The sequence below is a fragment of the Oratosquilla oratoria genome, chromosome 13 (genome assembly GCF_046742065.1).
Source record: "Oratosquilla oratoria isolate Oo_2021 chromosome 13, ASM4674206v1, whole genome shotgun sequence".
NCBI classification, from domain to species: Eukaryota; Metazoa; Arthropoda; class Malacostraca; order Stomatopoda; family Squillidae; genus Oratosquilla; species Oratosquilla oratoria.
This window is the reverse complement of record NC_134789.1, coordinates 33,753,553-33,776,069: the sequence shown is the minus strand read 5'-3', so window position 1 is coordinate 33,776,069 and position 22,517 is coordinate 33,753,553. Positions and strand designations below refer to the sequence as shown.

General features: G+C 38.1%; 1 protein-coding gene across 18 annotated transcripts in view; it reads left to right on the top strand.

Moving 5' to 3' along the window:
* Positions 1–22,517, top strand: part of LOC143032368 (uncharacterized) — an 867,199-nt gene that overhangs the window by 746,425 nt on the left and 98,257 nt on the right. For 15 of the 18 annotated variants that reach the window (XM_076197020.1, XM_076197011.1, XM_076197005.1 and 12 more), the window contains 2 exons: positions 12,615–12,779; positions 14,457–14,662. In XM_076197020.1, the coding sequence (XP_076053135.1) occupies positions 12,615–12,779; positions 14,457–14,662 (371 nt within the window). The remainder of the gene's footprint in view (positions 1–12,614; positions 12,780–14,456; positions 14,663–22,517) is intronic. The other 3 variants (XM_076197021.1, XM_076197017.1, XM_076197014.1) reach the window with 1 other exon arrangement.

Genomic DNA, 22,517 nt, shown 5'->3' with positions numbered 1-22,517 from the left:
AAGCTAATAATGGATGGTGAGGTTACTGAAACCTTAGATCAGGCAGAAATAATGAATGGAAGTTTCCAATCTGTCTTCAAAAAGCAGAGCAATTTTTTTTAGAGGAAAGTGAAGGGAGCAAGAAGATTTGGAAGATATAAATGTAAGAGAAATGTTTAATTTTTTGGGATCATTGGATGTGTTACAAAAGGTACTGGGACATGTCTTTGATGAAGACAACAAACAATAAAGAATTTAGAGAGACATCTGGCTGAACTAACATCATAAATGTCATAAAGTCAAGACGACTACAGTACGCAGGACACATTGCTAGAATAGATCAGGAAAGGCTACCCAAGAGAAAATTAATAAAAGCTGTTGTAGGAGGAAAAAGATTACCAGGAAGACCATGCACAAGATGGATTGATAAAATGACTTGAGCAGTGTTGGGGTAGATGTTTGTGAGTGGGTTTGAGTAGTGAAGGGTCTACAGGTGGCCTGAGCACCACAGGAATGAAAAAAAAAAGAAATGTAGCCTAATGGAATGTCTCTTGCTACCCTTCTGAATGGTTGATTTTATCGCTTCCACTGCTAAATCAATGGATGGGAAGGGGTCAATAGGAAAGGTTTCCAAGCTCTTTAAAATCTATTTTGTGTATTTTTGCCAGTTTGCCAGTTTTTAGTTCATGAATGTTCTCTTTGTACAATATGTAGGTTTTATTTTTCCCTCTTGTTTAATGGTGCTGTCCTTTTGGGGGAAATAATCAGAGGGGATATCATATACAGCATCCTATATTGTTTGTATTTATAGGGAGGGAGAGCACATTGAAATGTTGGAGGAAGTTGCTTGATCATTGTGTTGAAGTTTTGTGGTGGTGTGTTACTAGAATTAGATATGCTTAAGTTGGGATGCTATTTTTGTAATTTGTTTCCTCTTTGGTCTGCTGTGTGTATGTTTTGCCACCTGCCAGTTATGTAGTTTGTTAGTATGTTGACATAAGTTGGAGTTCAGGGGTGCAGCCTGTGGGGTTGATGTAGGGATGGTATATATTTTTTATATTGTAGATTGTTTTGTATATCTGTGTTTGGATTATTATTATTTCAGTTGTGTAGGGCTTGTTTAGTTTTGCTGTGTTGAAGAAGTGTATGATGTTATGAGTCCACCTTTTACATTGCGTGTTGCCTTACCTAACTGTGGTGTAATCTTTGAATGTGGGCAGTGTGGATTGTGGTGTTAATTTAGTCTCCTGTACAAGTGCTATGTGTATGTTATTTATATAGGACTTGAAGCAGCTCTGTGTCTTTGTTTGTGATACAGTTGATATCTAGGATGCATTTTTCTGCTGGAGGTTGCAGCTTTCATTATTTGTGTATTGATTTGTGTTGGTGAGTGTGGTGCATGTGAGGTGGACCCTTGCGGCAAAGTCAAAAGGGGGATTAAGGGAATTGGTGATAGAGTTTGGGAAGGTAAATATGGGTAAAAGTTAAATGATGAGATGTATAAGGGGAGAGGATGGCAGCAATTTGGAACTAATTCCTAAAGAAGAGAGGGACTGTAGGAAGTGGATAGGTTTATATACTTTGGGTTGCATGTGGCTGGAATGGGAGGAGTGGAGATGGAAGTAAATTGTAGATCAAGAGAAGCAAGTAAATGCCCTGGGGGTTTAAAAAAATGTAATGAGAAATAGGCATTTGGGAATGCCATGATGTCATGTGATTGTGCCAACAGCACTGTATGGGGCAGAAACATGGAATTTAAAAGAGACAGGAAAAATTTAAATGTGTTTGAGATGAAATGTCCAAGAAGTATGGTAGAGATTACAAGGTTGGATAGAGTAAAAAATGAGGAGGTGAGGGGAAGAGTGGGGTTGGAAAAGGAGACGGGAGATAGGGTTGATGAAAGAGTATTGGGATGGTTTGGACACATGGAAAGGAGGAGTGTAGAAAGATTATTAAAAAGAGGTGTGGAAAGCAGAGGTGGATGGAGTGAACATGAGGGGATGACTGAGGATGAAATGGATGGATTGAGTGAAAAGGTGTTGAGCAGGAGTGGGATGTCTCTTGAGCAGGAAAGGGAGAAGGTGGGGGATAGGGGAGAGTGGAGAATGGCTGTGTATAGATGATACTGTGATATAAGGAAGGGAGTGGGTAGGGGATAGGGGCATAAGGGAGTGGTTATGTATGAAGGATATTTTGAGACAGCCTGAAGGGATTTCTCCCCATCTTTTGTTTTTCTTGTGTCTTGCTGCATTGCTTGTGACCCAGGGCAGTGGGCAGGATACTGGGATGACCCTTCATCCATGAGGAGCCAAGATGAGAGAGAGGAAAGGGTGGTGGATGGGAGTGGAATGGGTGGGGATGGGTATATGCCTTTTGATTTTAGTTACCTCCATCGTAAGTGGGAAAATGTCCATTGTATATAGAATAGATAGACCAAAATCATGAAAAATGTTCAGTGTGAAGAGGATTGAAAATTACTCGATGAGAATTGAAATAAAGTTTATGAAATGAGCAAGGAATGGTGGAAGATAAAATGTAATGCAAAGAAATGCAAAATTTTAGAAATGGGCTGAAGCAAGAAGAGAGCATCATGGATCTGTACAATGAGAGATGAAAGAATCACAGAATCAATAGAGGGAAAGGATGTATGAGTCTAAAAATCTTCATCAGAGATGACCTGTTGTCAAAAGAATTCAACAGAATCATAGGAGAGACATGTAAACTATTAATGAATATAAGAGTGGCATTTCAATATACTGATGATGATACATATACCAAGGCTTTTTCCCCCTTACAAGGGAGGTAGCCAAAAAGGAAAAGGCATAAAATCATTCCCACCCATTCCATCCCTGAATACACTCCTTACCGCTCCACCCTCCCTCTTATCTTAGCACCTCCTGGATGACAGGTCATCCCTGCACCTTGTCCACTGCCCTGGGTCAGAAGCAGTGTTGCCAGACACAACACATCCACAGCAAGGCCGCTTCATTAAATTGGCGACCCCCCTCTCCATCCCCCCATGCATAAAAGGAGAAGACAGCCCTTCAGGCTGTATCAAATTTTGCCCACACATACTCCCTCACCCCCCATCCCCCCGCCCATTCCACCTCATGCATCACAACATCATCCATATACAACCATTCTCCATTCACCCCTGTCTTCTGTCCTCTCCCGTCCTTCCTCAACAGACATTCCCCTCTTCCCCAAAGCCCCCTTCACCCCATCCATCCACCTCATTCTAGGACGTCCCCTCATGTTCACTCCCTCCACATCTGCCTTCCATACCTCTTTTACTAGTCTTTCTTCACTCATTCTTTCCATGTGTCCAAACCATCCTAATACTCTTTCATCAACCCTATCTCCCAACTCCCTTTCCACCCCCGTTCTTCTCTTCACCTCCTCATTTCTCACTCTATCTAGCCTAGTAACCCCCATCATACTTCTCAGACACCTCATCTCAAACACATTCAAACTCCTCTCTTCCTCTCTTATGTTCCAAGTTTCTGCCCCATACAGTGTTGTTGGCACAATCACTCCTTCATACAGTCTCCTCTTAGCATCCATTCCCAAATGTCTATTCCTCATTACACTCTTCAATCCACCAAGGCATTTACTCGCTTCTCTCAATCTACATTCTACCTCCACCTTCACTCCACCTTTTCCTACCACATTTGCACCCAATTATCTAAAACTATCCACTTTCTCCAGTCGCTCTCCCTTAATGCTCACTTCCAGTCTACTGCCACTTTCACCCCTTGTACATCTCATCACCTTACTTTTACCCACATTTATCTTTAGCTTTCTTCTATCACATACTCTCCCAAACTCTGTCACCAACTTCCTCAGTCCCTCCTCCGATCCTACCACAAGTGCAGTGTCATCAGCAAACAACAGATGGCTCACCTCCCACTTTTCTCCATTTTCTTTAACCATCTCCAATCCCTGACCCACTACCCTTGCATTTACCTCTCGCACTACCCCATCCATGTATAAGTTGAACAGCCAGGGCGACATAACGCATCCTTGACGAAGTCCCACCTTTACCACAAACCACTCACTCTCTCCATTTCTAATCCTGACACAAACTCTACTACTCTCATAAAAACTCTTGACAGCTCCTAGAAGCTTTCCTCCTATCCCATATATCTGCATAACCTCCCACAGTGCCTTTCTGTCTACCCTATCGTAAGCCTTTTCCAGATCCATAAAAGCCCAAAAAACATCCTTCCTCTTTCCTATAGCTTTCTCACATATTTGTCTTACCACAAAGATCTGATCTACACAACCTCAACCCATCCTAAATCCACATTGTTCCTCACCAATTACTCCCTCTGTTCCTCTCCTAATCCTCTCAATCAAGATCCTCCCATAAGCCTTCCCAAGTACACTTAACAAGCTAATCCCTCTGAAACTACTACATTCACACTTGTACCCTATTCCCTTGGAAAGTGGAACTATACAGGCACTCCTCCAGTCCTCTGGCACTCTACCCTCTCTCCAGCAAACATTAAATAACCTCACCAGCCAGTCCACCATCACTGTACCTCCTTTTTTTAGACATTCTGCATGGCATCCATCCAGACCAGGTGCCTTACGTGCTTTCATCATCTTTTCACTTCATCCTTCCTTATTTCTCCTTCATTTTCCTCACTCATCACTCTCATTTTCTTAGCATTTCCCACTGCAACTATCTTTCCCTCCCTATCCTCCTTCACATTTAGCAACTCCCTAAAATATTCTGCCCATCTTCCCCTTACTGCCTTCTCTTCCATTATCATCTCTCCATCTGCACCTTTTATCTTTTCTTCTCTACTTGATTCGCCTCCTCTTCCTCTCTTAATTTCTTTCCAAAACATCTTTTTATTACTTTCAAAATTTTCTGTCATACTCTTACCCCATTTTACATCTGCTCTCTTCTTTGCCTCCTTTACCTTTTGCTTTACTTCTCTTTTCTTTTCTTTGTACCTCTCATATGACTCCCTCGTCCTATTTTGTAACCAATCTGTGAAAGCTCGCTTCTTCTCTTCTACAACCTTCTTTGTTTCCTCATCCCACCATTCACTACCCTTCCTTCTATTTCCTCCTGTCCTTCTTGTTTCACACACCATCCTTGCACACTTTGTGACTCCCTCCTTGAACCATCCCCATTCCTCCTCCACACCTAGCTCTACTCTATCCTTCACTCCCTCCCACTCCTCCTTCAGCTTCTTCTTGTACTCCTTCTCCTTTTCATTTTCATTTAAAGAGTTCACTTTAAGCACCTCCCTACCTTTTGTCCCTTTCCTCTTTCTCCATCTATCCTCCACTCTCAACTTACCTTCCACCAAAAAATGATCTGATGATGATACTATGAAAAAAAATTGGAAGTCTGACCCACCCCTGACTGTAGTGGTGTGGTCACAATATAAAAAGAAAGATATGAGAAAAATAAGATACAAAGGGTAGCAATCAAAATGATCCCTACATTGGTTGATAAAATATATAAGAAGAGATCACATTAGAAGAGTGAAAAGGAGAAATTCTGTTAGTATGGGATGAAAGACCTTTAAGAGGATATAGCAAAAAACCTAAAGAAGTCAGACTGCTTAAGGTATGTGAGGGAACATAGCTTTCCATACAGATGTACATAGTTTCAAGTTCATATATGGTTCCAACTTGAACTATATTATCTATGCTATTCCTTGATTTTTTTCATCTGTATGGAAAAATCAATCTATTTACCAATTTGTTTTCCCCTTACAAGGAAGGTAGCCAAGTCAAAAGGCAAATACCCACTCCCACCCATTTCATCCACATCCACTCCACTCCTATCGATCACCATTTCTTCCCTCTCAGCTTCTCATGGATGACAGGTCATCCCTCTATCCTGCCCAGTGCCCTGGGGAAGAAGCAATGCAGTAAGACACAGCACATCCACAGCAAGGCTGCTTCGCTTAATTGGCAAACTGCCCTCTCCATCCCCTCGTTCAGAAAAAGAGAAGACGTTGAGAAATCCCTTCGGGCTGCATCAAAATATTCATACATAACCATTCCCTAATCCTCCCATCCCCTCCCTTCCCTGCATCATAGTATCATCTATACATAGCCACTCTACACTCACCTCTTTCTCCTGCCTTCTCCCTTCCTTGCTCAACAGACATTCCCTTCTTGCTCGACACCCCTTTCACCCCATATATCCATCTCATCCTTAGTTGTCCCCTCAAGTTCACTCTATCCACCTCTGCCTTCCACACCTCTTTTACTAATCATTCTTCACTCCTTCTTTCCATGTGTCCAAACCATCTCAATCCTCTTTCATCAACCCTATCTCCCATCTCCTTTTCCACCCTCACTCTCCTCCTTGCTACCTTGTTCCTCACTCCATCCAATTTTGTAACCTCTACCATACTTCTCAGACATTTCATCTCAAGCACATTTAAACTTTTCCTGTCTCTTTTAAATTCCGTGTTTCTGCCCCCATACAGTGCTGTCAGCACAGTCATCCCTTCATATGATCTTCTCTTTGCATCCATTCCCAAATACCTATTTCTCATTACACTTTTTAATTACCCAAGGCATTTACTTGATTCTCTAAGTCAACAATTAACTTCCCTTTCCTGCTACAAGCAACCCCAAACACCCAAAGCTATCAATTTCCTCCAGCCTCTCTTCTTTAAGACTTAGTTCCAATTCTCTGCCATCCTCTCCCCTTGTACATTTACCATCAACTTTCTCCTATCACATATCTTCCCAAACTCCATCACTAACTCCCTTAATCCCTCCTCTGACCCTGCCACAAGCAGTGTCATCAGCAAATAACAACTGGCTCACCTCCCACTTTTCTCTCTTTTCTTTAACCTTCTCCTTTTCTCTGACCATTACCCTCACCTTTACCTCCAGCACCACCCCATCCATTTACATGTTGAACAGCAGTGGCAACATGACACATCCCTGACACAGTCCCACTTATTCTTTCCATTTCCAATTCTAACGCAGACTTTAGTACTCTCATCATAACTCTTGACTACCTGTAACAGCTTTCCCCCAATCCCATAAATCTCCAAAACCTCCCACAGTGCCTTTCTGTCTACTCTAGCATCATAAGTCTTTTCCGAGTCCATAAAGGCCCCAAAAAATCCTTACTTTTGGCTAAATCTTTCTCATATATCTGTCTTATCACAAAAATCTGATTCACATAACCCCTGCCTTTCCTAAACCTACTGTTCCTCACCAATTACTCCTGTTCCTCTCCTAATCCTCTTAATTAAAACCCTTCCATATACCTTTCCAACTACACTCAGCAAATTGATCCCTCTGAAACTACTATACTCATATTAGTCCCCTTTTTCCTTGTAAAGCAGAACTATACAGGCACTCCTCCAATCCTTTGACACTACTATTCCATAGACACACATTAAACAACCTCACTACCTAGTCCACTATTACTGTACCCCCCTTCTTCAGATACTATTCATGACACCCATCTAATTTAGGTGCCTTACCTGCTCTTATTGTTTTCAAAGGTACTTGCAGCTCTTTTTTTTTTTTTTTTTTTTTTTCTCCTCCATTTTCCTCACTGATTACTGTAATTTTCTTAGCACCTTTCACTGCTACCACCAATGCCTCCCTATCTTCCTCCACATACAGCAGCTATCTAAAATACTCTGCCCACCTTCCTCTTATTGCCTCCTCTTCTGTTAACATCTGTCCACCTGTGCCTTTTACCTTTTATTCTCTACTTGATTCACCTCCCCTTCCTCTCTTAACTTTCTTCCAGAACATATTTTTATTTCAAAATTTTCTGTCATACTCCTCCCCTATTTTACATCTGCTCTCCTTTTTGCCTCTTTTATCTTTTGTTTTGCTTCTCTTCTTTCTTTGTATCTCTCATATATTTCTCTTATCCTACTTTGTAACCACTCTGTAACTGCTAATTTCTCTTCAGCTACATTCTTCACTTCATCCCACCATTCATTACCCTTCCTTCTATTCCTTCCCATCCTCCTTGTTCCACAAACAATATTTACACACCTTGTCACTCCCTTCTTGAAACATCCCCCTTCCTCATCCACTCCTACCTTTACTCTATCCTCCACCACCTCCCATATTTTTCTCAGCTTCTGGTATTCATGATTCTTTTCTTTCTCATTGAAACTGGTTACTCTAAACACCTTCACCTATCCTCCACTCTCAACTTACCTTCCATCAAAAAATGATCTGGAATTCCTTCACTCTCTCCCTTAAGAACATGGACATCCAGAACTCTTCCTACTCTTTTACTGGATACCAATATGTAGTCCATTAATGCCTTATCAACCATCCTTCCATCCACAACCCTCTCCCATGTGTACTTATGCATGACCTTTTTCCTAAACACTGTGTTAGCTACCATCAATTCTCTAAACACATTTCCACTATGATTTTTACCTGACATTTCACACTTCTCAACCACTTCGTCTATTGGTTCATCTCCTACCCTAGAATGGAGATCTCCCAAAACCACTTCATCGACATTCCTCTTAAAATTCTCTAAACACTCATTGAAATCTATCCAAAAAGCCTCCCTTTCCTCTACACTCTTCTCACTACCAGGCCCATATGCACTTACAAAGACCCACATCTCTCATCCCAGTTTCACCTTCATTCACATTGAAGAAACCTCCTTCCACTCCACATGCTTACCACCAATAGGTGGCTTCAAAGGAAAATTATTGGAATGGATGAAAGACTTCCTGACTGGGAGAAAAATGATAGTAATTAGAGACAAATTCTCAAACTGGGAAGAAGTGATAAGTGGAGTCCCGCAGGGATCAGTACTGGCCCCAATCTTGTTTCCCATATTCATAAATGACATGGATGAAGGAGTAGTGTTATATGAATTTCTTTGCAGAGGACACAAAAATACTAAAGAAAGTAAAAACGGGGGAAGACTGTAACTCATTACAACCAGACTTGGACAAGATCTGGAAATGGACTCAAAAGTGGGAAGTGAAATTCAATATCAAGAAATGTAGTATAATGGAATTTGGAAAAAGTAAAAACAGATTATCGAAAGATTACAAAATTGGTGAAGAAGAGGTCAAAAAAGTAAACTCGGAGAAAGATCTTGGAGTGATGATCAGCAAGGATATGACACCAGATAAGCATATGAATAAAATAATCGGAGAAACCTACAATTTATTGAGGTCAATAAAAGTGGCATTTGCTTATTTGGATGAGGAAATGATAAGAAAAATTCTACACTATGAAGTCCAAAACTTGAGTACACAGCAACACTATGGACACCCAATACCAAAAATAATATAAAGAAATTAGAAAGAATACAAAGAGCAACAACAAAACTAGCACCAACTCTTTCCAAACTGACATATGAGCAAAGACTGTCCAAATTAGAATTACTAACTCTGGAACAAAGAAGGGAAAGAGGAGACTTACTAACTATAGAATAATGAAAGGAATGGAAATCTTAGATAAGAATGATTTATTGAAATGGGACAATGGAAAAACGAGAGGACATGAAAAGAAACTAAAAAAAGGTAATTACAGAAAAGATACTGCCTATCTCTTCTCTTTTACTCTCATGTGTATCATACCCATGCATATTAAAAGACCCAAACCTTAGGGTTCTGTTTGGACCCCCCCCCAGCCTCTTTTGCCTTGACTTATCATAGGAATGTACCCCTCAGGGTTACAGAGAACAGGATTCCTTGTTCCATCACTCTGCCCTGTATTAGTCACCTTTATGACCCAAGTGGGAAGATTCATTGGCAGTATTCTTTCTTCCCCCTATTACAGTGAACAGAAGAAAAAATGGAAGTATATATTCAAAGAAGTGGTACAGGGCAGTATTAAGAGGGATGGGACAGCATGTCAAAGGGACAGTCATAGTACAATAAAGTAGCATCATTTCTCTTTGAGTAGCGATTTCCTAACTTATAGTCTGTAGCAAAACCAAAAGGCATACACCTTTAACATTCCATGAACATTACTTGGGCTATGGTGCTGAGGGAGTGAATGATATGCAAGTGGGTTTATTGGTTTTATTCTGGTTAGTGCAAGTGTCAGCCTAGGCTGGGTCAGGTGGTCAAGAAACCTGACCTCAAAGTTGACCAGATGGGCCTTGGGATGCGCACCACTGGGTTACAAGTACAGGGGAGGGGGGACTTGGCTCTTGTTACAAGATCAGGTTGTTTATATACACAGTTGACACAGTTAAGGTACCCAAAAGTAGTGAGGGATACAGCTGCACAGAAACATAACTCGGCAGGGCCAAGATTGTGCTTTCATGAGGATACAAATGCCTGTAGTACAAGTATAATATGGACTTAATCTACACAACAGTAATATGAGGCTGAAGGCCAGATATTTCTACACAACATATAAATTACTTGTCCACCCCATTGCTACAACGATGGTACTATAAGCCAAAATATTGCACAGATGCACATGTGGGGGAGTTAGGGATGCCACATTACCCTCCTTCCCCTGCAAAGTGTGGGGAGGCGTCAGAGTCCCAGAAGGCACAGTAGGTGGAGGGGGTTGCTCAAATGGGCGACGTCAATCTGCATTGATTGTGACATTGATCTGTGTTGATCATGACATCAATCTGCGTTGATTGTGACGTTGATTTGTTTTGATCATGACGTCGATCTGCGCTGATCATGACGTCGATCTCCGCTGATCGTGACGTCAATCTGCGTCATCATCTCAGTTCCTAATGGATGATGGATCATCCCTGTATCCTGCCTACTGCCCTGGGTCAGAAGCAATGTAGCAAGACACAGCACATCCACAGCAAGGCTGCTTCACTTAATTGATGACCCCCCTTCTCGGTCACTTTATGCATTGAAAATTAAGTTAAGTGCAAATTATACCACATAATAACATGCAACCAATACCCCAGACAGGGTTTGGAAAAATGCTTTATCAAAATTTATTAGATAACTTCTAGATTCATATGCCATCACTCTGAACTTAGCCAGTTACACAGGAATTACAAAATAACTTCATGTTATTCCTAAGAATTTTGAATTCCCTTTAGTTCCTCTTCATTCCTTAAAAAGAAAAAGGTCAGTGTTTTTTTTAATACATATCACCCTAGATTCAGTTCTGTAATTGGAAAACTCTATGTTGGAGAAAGAATTAGGTGCAGATTAAACACTAAAAACTTAATTTTGGCATAGATGCATTTGAACATCCAATGTCACTATTTTGCCATATCTATAGATAACTTGCCCAACTCTCCTCCTGCTTTCTGATACACATTTTCAAATTATAGGCAAATGATAGGTAGACCAATTATTCAATTCTCCTTTGGGTTATTTTAGATGAAATACATCTAAATTCAGAGCATGATCAAAAGTATTATGACAACACTTTTGACTGACTCATCATTACTCAACTCTTTATCCACACTGAATTGACTGCCACTTTCTTTTGTTTACCCTTATACATTGTCTCCCATTTTCTTTTAAATTATCTTCCATTGTCCAATAATTTTTTTAGTCATAATACTGCACAGTATCTTAAGATTATCAGTTAATGTATTTAGATTATTAAGGAAATTACAGGGTAAAAAAAAATGTATACTTTAAACTCTCCTTAAGTTTAACTATAGATATGTCATATAGAGCAGAATCAGAAATTAGTGGTCTCAAAAGTAATAGCATTATTAAGCATAATTTTTGTTTGACAATCATTAATATGCTTATGATTTTAGCTGAAGTTGAGAGAACCATTATTAGCTAGTTGCATATCCTTGAATGCTTTTGATAGTCTTAGTACTTAATAGGTGTTAAGAGAATAAAGTCTCATATGAGGTTGATAATAGTTGGGGAAATGCCTAGATATTAAGCTCATAGATATTTTAATCATTATAGTATCATCATACATTTTTATATATATATTTTTTTTTCTGCAAGCCAATTGTTCAGCTTTGTAGAATAGAATGATCTACAGTAGAAGTCTCTTGGCTGATCTGTGGTCTGGTCAGATGTCATATATCAAAGTTTGGATCTGGCTGAAGAACTTGGAATGTTTTACAGTCATATTGCTGATATTGCTAGCACAGGAATTATGTGCTCATTGTATTTTCCATTAAGCATAGTATATTGATACAATGAGAAAGTATGATTGGCACATAGTTTTCCACATATTCAGCCTGATTCAGAAGGTGATGTTTGTGTCTCAGCTATTGGTGCCTCTAGTGGGTGGAACTTGTCCTTCTATTTTGGCAAGATGGTAAAAATCCTTTTAGTCACAGTGTATTAGAGATATAAAACAGTCTAAAGAATGTTTTATGCAAAGTTCCACATATATGAAGGAAAATTATGTCCTGATTGGAATAAGACCTTTAAAGTTTTCTTACACATTTTCTGCAATAAGACAGAATGGAGTTAAACGTAAAGAATGTCGGTATGGCATATCAATCAAAACCACAACTCTCCATAGTAGTACAATATGAAGTTGCTGATTAATTATCAGTGCCCATGAACTATAAATCTATGAATTATATAAAAAAAATACACTAAGTTGATAGGAGAATACAGATGAAATATGAGAAGACTCAAATATGACCTAAACCAGAGGCCTCCATAGTGTGAGATATGACCAGTACAAGCTTCCAAGACTACAGGCCTTTGGGTGTTCCTTTCTAGCCTCGCTCTCCACTAGTGCTCGTAGTAGGGGTGTTGGTAGCGCGCACCATCGGCCTTCCTCTTCTTCCCACGATGAGCCTAAGAAATCCGTTAAAAAGCCCCATGATCCTACCGCCTCTCCCAAGAAGGGTGAAGACAAGAACAGGGCGGAGAAAAAGACTGTTAGTAAGTAGCGCTGAGTGGAGTAGGAGTAATAGATGTGGTTACAAGGGATAATGTTGCTGATGATGCTGGTGGATACAGTACTATAAGGATGTTAATCTTGGTGTGATTTTTGTTTTGCTATTTTTTTATCTAAATTTATATAGTCACTTTTGTGTATATGTTTTTCTAGTATTAATGTTACTTCTATTAGTAATTGATATTTTAATGTGTTGGAATGATTGAATATTGCTGGCATATTAAAAATGTAGTCATGATTCTTAGTTCCTTATAATCTATATATGATTTATATATAAAAAAAACATTTTTATTCCTAGTCTCTTGAAACCCATCAAAGACTGTTGCTAAGAAAAAGTAGTGCAATGGGATACTGGAATCAGCCTGTAGCCATATTTGTAAACTGAAAAGACCGTTTATCTTCATGAGTATCCATATTTTTTACATGGATATTTTTATTAAACTTTTACAACAAAAATGTTTCTCTTATGTAAAAGGTTATTCTATTAGCATAGTCTTTTACCAGACATTGAAATTTTACAAGTCTTTTGCATAATGTATCTAAGTTTAAACCTATTAACTAGTTTTACAACAAAAGCAATTATTTTTTAATATCACTGTTGTTTCATATAGGTTGCAACAAGAAAAAAAACATATTATATTCTATAATTTTATATAATTTATTTTTTATTTTTTTCTACAAATTTGCTCCAGAATTTATAAGTTGTACTTGTATGAAGTCCACAAGACCATTTTAATGTAAAACAATACCAGTCAAAACAGAACTCATTTCAATGGTAAACTCATAAAAGTAGTTTACAGAAAGATCTTAAACTATAATTATAGACAATTTGACACAGAAATGATGAAAAAGTCAGCAATGACTGTGATGAAGTACATCACCAAGCATGATTTTTTTTATTTATGAAAATAATACTTTTGCTGCATTCAGCTGCCTTGCACATATCAGTTTTAGTAGATGTTGTCTTGTCCATTTTTTTTTTAATGCGAGTCTTATTAGCAATTGTAACTAAACATTTATGTATTCATAATGCATGTAGTGAACTTTAGCTTATTAAGACTTAAGAACAATTAGGTTTTGAATGAATGTATTTGCATATACTTCTAGATATTTGCCAACAAATGAGACTAGATGAGATAGTTTCACTTTCTTTTTAAATTCCAGAAATAACTCTTAAGTTTGCTTCATCTCTGCTAGTATTTTGTTATCTGCCAATTTCATGACATGAGTAAAGAAATGGTTTTGTTGATCTTTTTGCATTTACCTCACTTAGGTCTCTCTTGACTATATCTTGTTCTTCTGCCCTCTTTCCTTCCTTATAACTAATGCACTTAGAAAAGATGTATTCAGAAAAGGTAATAAGATATTCATTGTTGCACCATGATTTCTGCATCAATAAGCAGTAATATTGAATTAGTGACTATATTGATTAATCTGTATTTTTTATTAGTCTGTGAAAGGAAAATTTGCAAATCTTAAAACAGAAGCTCAGAAGGAATCCTCTTAGTACTGTAGTAACTAGTTGAGTTTGCATTATTATCATTAGCAATTAATATGCAATTATGAAAGAAAGCTTTTGCATTTGCTTAAATAGAAGTAGATGAGAATGAAAAAAAATATAGCATAGGCACTGTCTGAGACTAATGAAAACTAATTCACAGGTGAAGAAGAGAAGAAGGGTAAGGATGTACCTACAAAAGATGGACCCAAAGAAATTATTCCCAAGGATGGCCCAAAGGAGCATGTTGATGCTGTGAAAGAGTCCAGTGGTAGAAAGTCAACTCCAGAGCCCCGCTTCGACCCAGAGAAATATGAGCCTGTTGTCAAAACACCACCTGAACCTACTAGAGTCAAATCTCCAGATCAGGTGAGTCAATGGCTGTCCTTACATTCTTGCCTTTACATAATCATTGAATCCATTGCCCCAAGTCTCCTTTGGAAGAGACTCATGGGTCCCAAATAACCAACAACAGACATCTGATTAGCACAAAATCACTCAAGGAGGAAATATTGTTGTCTGGGAGAGGCTAGAATGGTGTTGCTTTAAAGTTGCAATCATGCTAGTGTGAATCTTGTTTGTCATGGGAAGGATTTTTGTAGGGCCGATATCTGGAGGAATTTGGTGGAGTAGGAAGTTTGGTGGTTAGACTTGAAATGCTTTTGTAATTTCAATTTGTCTTTGTGTAGTCGTTTACCTAATTGTAATATACAGTAAAGGAGGCAACATTCATTGGGTCCTGTTTCTTACTCTAAAATTTATTATATTTAGCCTCAACATCATATACAGTCCATCTTGGTTTATATCCTTAATATCCAATTATCATATTTAGAGAGCAGGGGTGGAAAAGGAGTTGGGAAATAGGTTTGATGAAAGAGTATTGGGATGGTTTGAATGCATGGAAAGAATGAGTGAAGAAAGATTACTATAAGAGGTGTGGAAGGCAGAGGTGGATGGAGTGAACAGGATGGGGTGACTGAGGGTGAGATGGAGGGATGGGGTAAAAGGGGCTTTGAGAAAGAGGTGGATGTCTGTTGAGGAAGGAAAGGAGAAGACAGAAGATAGGAGAGAGTGGAGAGTGGTTGTATATGGATGATGCTGTGATGCATGAAAGGGAGGAGGTGGGGGATGGGGATGTTAGGGAGTGGTTATGTGTAAATAATATTTTGACACAACCCAAAGGGATTTCTCCTTATCTTCTTTTTTTCTGCATGAAGGGATGGAAAGGGTGGTCACCAATTGAATGAAGCTGCCTTGCTGTGGGTGTGCTGTGTTCTGCTGCATTACTTATGACCCAGGGTAGTGAAATGACCTGTCATCTAGGAGCCAAGAAAAGAGGGAGGAAGGGAGGGGTGTGAATGGGAGAGGAGTGGGTGGGGATGAAATGGGTATTTACCTAGTTGTATTTTACGGGAAGGGGAGCTATGCTCGTGGTGTCCCGCCTTTGTATCTCGCAGTGTCTGAATGGTTTTTGCACATACTATTTCATTATCCAGTTTGTTCCAAGTGTCCAATACTCTTTGTGGAAAACTGTTTTTCTTCAGTCCTCTTCTATAGCTATGTTTTTTTATTTTCTTTCCATGTCCTCTTGTGTTTCTCTTGTCCCAGTTTAGTAAGTCCTCTCTATCAAGTATCTCTGTGCCTTTCATGATTCTGTAGATGGTCAGTAGGTCACCTCTCTCTCTTCTTTGCTCCAGCATTGGTAACTCCAGTTTAGCCAATCTCTCCTCATATGATAGGTTTGCAAGTGCAGGTGCCATTTTTGTTGCTGCTCTCTGGATTCTTTCTATTTTCTTTACATTCTTTTTGGTACTGGGGGACCACAATGTCACCGCATACTCTAGTCTAGGCCTTATCAATGTAACCAATATTTTTTCTATCATGTCTTTGTCCAAGTATGCAAATGCCACTTTTATTTATCTTAGCAAGTTGTAAGTCTCCTCGACAATTTTGTTAATCTGTTTATCATAGGACAAGTCGTTTGTGATAATTACCCCCAAATCTTTTTCGGATCCTACCTTCTTTACTTCCTTTGTTCCAATTGTATATTTTCCTGATATTCTGTTTTTACTTTTTCCAAACTCCATTATGCTACACTTCTTAGTATTAAAGTCCACTTCCCATTTCTGACTCCAGTTCCATACCTTGTTCAGGTCTTCCTGCAGTGCTTCACAGTCCTTATCAGTTTCTACTTTCCTTAACAGTTTGGCATCGTCTGCAAAGCTCATGTAACAATTCACGTCCTCATCCATGTCATTCATATAGGTAGCAAACATTATTGGTGCCAGTACAGATCCTTGCGGTACTCCACTGATCACCTCTTTCCAATCTGAATATTTTTCTCTGAGCACTACTCTCATCTTTCTACCCGTCAGGAAGTCCTCCATCCATTTGAGTAGGTTCCCTTGTATTCCTCCTATGTGTTCCAGTTTTTTTTTAGTAATTTTCTGTGTGGTACTTTGTCAAAGGCTTTTTGCAAGTCTAGGAATGCACAATCAGCCCATCCATTTCTTTCTTGCACTATGTCTATTAGCCTTGAGTAGAAGCATATTAAGTTTGTGGTGCATGATCTTCCTTGCCTGAACCCAAATTATCTTGGGTTTAATATGTTGTTGTATTCCAGATGTTTTACCCATCTATTCTTGATGATTTTCTCACAAATTTTGGCTATAGTGCTTGTTAGTGATACTGGCCTATAGTTGGTGGGTTCTTCCTTGTTTCCTCCTTTATATATTGGTACAATGTTAGCATTTTTCCAGTCATTAGGAATCTTTCCTTCTTTGAGTGAGCTATTTATTATGATGTGTATTTTGTATGTTAGTTCTTTGCATTCCTTTAGGATCCAATTTGCAATGCCATCCGGGCCATGTGATTTTCTGATGTCCAGTTTTGATAAGTGTTCTGATATTTCTTTTTGTGATGTAGGTGTTCTGATATTTCTTTTTGTGATGTTGTAGGTGTTCTGATATTTCTTTTTGTGATGTTGTAGGTGTTCTGATATTTCTTTTTGTGATGTTGTAAACTCACTCATGTGGGGAGATTGGTTATTATTATCTTCGTCCCAATTTTGTATTTTCTCTCTGGTGAAGACAGAATTAAAGTGGTTGTTCATGACTTTGGACATCTCTAATTCCTCTATGTATTCTATATTCCCTTAGTGTAGTTTCACCATTTCCTGTTTGGTTTTAAGTTTACCATTCACATACCGATACAATAGTTTGGATTGATCTTTGTATTTATCTATATCCTTCTCATGGTTCCTTTTTTCCTTCTCACATTAACATACTCATTTCTATAGTTTATATAAATTTGCCATTTGCTTTGTTTTTTGTCTTTTCTCCACTCTTCCAAGCTTTGTCCCTTCTGTCTTTTGCCTCACTGCATCTTTTGTTGAACCAACATTTAATGTACTCTCTTGCTTTTGTCTTGGTACATGCCCTTCGTTGTGATTTTCCATCAATATATTCCATTTCTCTTCCACTGTTGTCTCTTCCATATAGAATTTTTCCCAGTTTGCATTCCAGAAGAATATCTTTAGTTTTGCAAAGTCTGTTTTGGTGTACATCAATCCTCCTTTCCTATGCTTTTCATTTCTCTCCATGTTTATTTCTTCCTTTAGTACAGTTTCGATGAGTATATGGTCACTCTTTCCAATTGGTGTCTTGTAATGGATTTTGTCCACAATTTCAGGTTCTGTTGTAAATATTAAATCTAGATTCGAAGGCTCTTCATTGTTTCTGTACCTGATGATTTCACTGACCCATTGGGTCATTGTGTATTCCATGGTCATGTCCAGCAGTACATTGCCCCACAAGTCATCTCCTCCTCGCAATGTCATGTTATCCCAACAAATTTCTTTGCAATTGAAGTCCCCCATAATTACCAGATCACCCCTACCCATTAGTATCTCGATTAGTGATTTCCTTGTATCTTCTAGCATTTTTGTATGTTCGTTCTCTTTCCAAGCGTTCATTTTTGGGGGCACATAGGTCACCACAAACTTTCTACTTTTCATATTCTTGCCTTTGACTTTTATCATGATCAGTTCAACATTACCTTTGCCCTCTGCAATTGTTGTCACATTTAAGTCTTTCTTGGCCAAGAACATGATTCCTCCCTGTTTCTTGTCCCTGTTTTTTATCCAGTAATTATATAGAATTGGAAGTGGAATTATGCCTTTTGAATTTGGCTACCTCCTTTGTAAGGAGGAAAAAGCCCTGGGTATATATATGTATATATAGATTTAAATTCATGTGTTGTTTCTGCTTGGGCTATCCCCTTGTAAGCTGTTCCAAGTATTTATATATCTATGTAAAAAACTGTATTCCTTCTTATCCTTTAAATACAGTCTTTCTTAATGATCTCTTGAAGCCCTTCTATCCCAAATCAAGAGATCACTTCTGTCACTGTAGTCTGTCCCCTTCATTGACCTGAATACTGTAATCATATCACATCTTTCTCATTGATCTTACAAAGTTGGCAGTCTGAGTGCTTTTAGTCTCTCCTCATTTGGTTTATCTGTTATGCTGGGAACCAGTTTGGTTCCTGCCCATTGTATTCTTTCAATCCTGCTTATATCCTTCACTGTGTGTGGGGACCATACCACTGATGCATATTCTAGACTTGAATGGATCAGGGTATCTATTAGGTTTTTCATCATCTCTTCATCCAAATAGTGAAAAGTCACTTTGATTTTCTGTAGTAGTCTGTGTTTCTCCTACAAGCCTGCTGATATGTCTGTCTGGTGACAGATTGTCTTTTATCAATGTTCCTAAATCTTTCTCCTCTTTTGCTTTTGTAATGGATTCTCTTCTGAAGGAATAGTTTAATATGATCTTTTGCAACTATTGCCCATTTCTAGTACTCTACAAAAACATAACTTCCTTTGTGAGGGTCTCTGGAAACTTTGGTGAGCCTTTTCAGATTATTTCTGGTGTAAGACAGGGATACTTATTAGCTCCATGTCTCTTCAACTTGGCTGTGGAATGGGTGTTCTAACAAATAGTGAGGTAGGACAGTGATGTTGTGATAGACACATTAGAGCTGAAAGAACTTTTCTATGCTGATGATATGGCCATCCTTGCAGAAGATACGAGATCTCTAGATCTAAAATTCTGTGAACTTGTGAGAGCTGCAGAAAAACTAGGTCTAAGAGTAAAAAAAAAAAGTTAAAACAAAGCTTATGTATGTCCAGAGGAGAAGACCTTTTGCTAATGGACAAGAACTTGTAGCAGGATTTAACTTGGAGCTCCTTGACAGCTTCACATACCTTGGCTCTAAACTGTCCCCAGAAAATAATATGTATCTTGAAGTGGATGAGTGTATCAAATCCTCAATGAGCATTCCATATCTTAATGTCTTTGTTCAAGTCTTCTATCAAGATAAATAAAGACAAAGCTCTCCTGAACCACACCATGATATGGGCTGTCGTCACACACAGGGCCAAAACCTGGAGCCTCAATAAACTAACAGACAAAATTGCCCAGATTTAAGAATAATATTCTCAAATCAATCTGTGGCCCAATATATGATGGAGAACTAAATGTATGGAGAAGGCAATACTCATACACATACAAGTCAGACACCGAAGCATAAGGAAGTGCTGTGTCGCGAGCGTGTCTGCCTAGGGATTTCATAACCAGCAACGAAGAAAACCTATTTGTTATTGTGCGGGATGGCTACTTGTTGTGACTGGTGAATGCTTTTCTCTCCATTTCTAGTTTTTTGGTATAGTTTCTGGCAAAAATGGAAAAGGATAGTGAAGAAAAAATAATGAAGGAATCAACGAAGAGAGGACTGGAAGTGAGTATAGTTGAGAGCCCAAGAGGTGTGATACCCAAGTGCCACTGCATATTGGATACTCCAAGGAAAAACCCAAGGTGGGAAAATAATGTTTTTTCAGGTTTTCAAAGGAATTCAAGCAAAATAGGAAGAAGTTTTGATATAAATAAAGTAGGTATAGCAATGCACTAAGAAATCGCGAAATAAGCGAACTAATGGAAGAAATCATAGACTTGAAATTCAATTACCAAGCTGTTCACAAGGAACTGATTACACTACAAAAAAACGATGAGAAAACTATCAAAGAATTGAGTGACCTAAAAAAGTGAAATAGAAAGTCTTAAGAGAGAAAACGAAAGACTGAAAAATGAGGATGAAAATAAAAATGGCGAACTAAAAAAGGAGGTAAATGAACAGTTGCAAGTAGTGACCAGTAAAGTAGCAGAATCCATTAAAGAAACAGACCTCATTGAAATAAAGAATCAGTGGAAAAAAGAACAGGAAAATCAAGAAATATCATTTAGAAAAATATTAAAAGAGCAGATGGAAAAAAATACAAAAGAAACAGTTATAAAAGTAATCAAAGAGAAGGAAATTTTGTTGAGAGACACAGTTGACAAAGGCAAGTGCATTGTGATCTATGGTATACAGGAAAAGCATGATATGTATAGATACCAAAAAGAAAAGGAGGAGAAGGAACTAGTCAAAGAAATCAACGAGATTCACAGGATAGGCAAATACCCAAAAGAAAAACACTACAGACCTCTAAAGATAAAACTAAGAACACAAATGATGGCAGAGGAAGTATTATCAAAAGTGGTCAAACTGGCAAATAGCGAGAAATTCAAAAATATAAGAATACAAATGGAAATGAATGATGAGGAAAAAGAGAAAGACAAAGACAAAAGAAAAGGAGGAGAAGGAACTAGTCAAAGAAATTCTGAAAGAAATACAGGATGAAGATCAAAATCTCGTTAAAGAAATTGACGAGATTTACAGGATAGGCAAATACTCAAAAGAAAAACACCACAGACCTCTAAAAATAAAACTAAGAACACAAATGATGGCAGAGGAAGTATTATCAAAAGCAGTCAAACTGGCAAATAGCGAGAAATTCAAAAATATAAGAATACAAAAGGAAATGAATGATGAGGAAAAAGAGAAAGACAAAGCGCTCAGAATTGAAGCAAGTGACAGGAATGAAAAGAGAACAGAGACGGAAAATGACGAGTTTTTTTTAAGAATGCTGGATTTGAGACTGAAAAAATGGTATATCAAAAAAATGGAAACCTAAACCAAAAAAGAAAAGGAAATATGAAAATAAAAGTGGCATACACAAACATTGATGGTATGATCTCTGGAATCAACGAACTAAATGACTAGAAACAAAAAAAAACTGACATCATGGGCATAGTAGAGACAAACCTGAAAGGACCACTATTAACAAGCACAGTGGGACATGGTTTATATAACCATTGGGCGAAAAACAGAATTGATAAGCAAGGAGGAGGTGTCATGATATTGACCAAAAAAGGTTTAAATGTGACAAAGATAATCAAAGGTCAGGGAAATACAGAAGTAATTATAATTAAAATTTCCAACAAAAAGATGAAAAGCAGAAAATTTGTAGTGTATGTACAGTACCACCAAAAACCCATGCGTGGCCAAATAGTGAACATTCCAAATTATTGGAAGAAACAATAAAGGTGCTAAATGAGTAACTGAAAGAAGGTGGAAACATAGTAATCATGGGCAATTTTAATGAAAAAGACATAATTTGGGAAGAAATGACTGTTAAAGGGGGAGATGAACTCTGGAGCAATATGCTACTAGATATGACCTTCAAATACACTCTAACACAATGGGTTAAGGAGAATACTAGATATAGAAACAATGAGGAACCATCAAAACTAGACCTAATATTAACCTCTGAACCAGATATTGTGAACAGAATGGAGTATAAAACACCAATTGGAAAAAGCAACCATATATTAATAGTTTGAATTAAAAGAACAGAACAATGAACAACATAGAAATGATAAACATAGAGAAGGAAGATTTATATACAACAAAACAAACTTCGTAAAACTAAGGAAATTTTCCCAAAACACAAATTGGGATAGGTTCTCTAAAGAGGAAACAAATATGGATGACAAATGGAACATATTTAAAGAAAATTATAAAGAGGGAGTTAACAAATATGTACCTAAAAAGAAACAAAAACAAAAATTAATTTACATAAAATGTTGGTTCAACAAAAGATGTAGTGAGGCTAAAGCCAGGAGAGATAAAACTTGGAAAAAATAGAAAAAAGACAGGAAAACATCTAAATGGCAAACATATAAAAACTTAGAAACAAATATGTAAACATACGCAGGAAAGAAAAAAGAGAATATGAAAGGGATATCATAGATAAATGTAAGGATCAACCAAAACTCTTTTA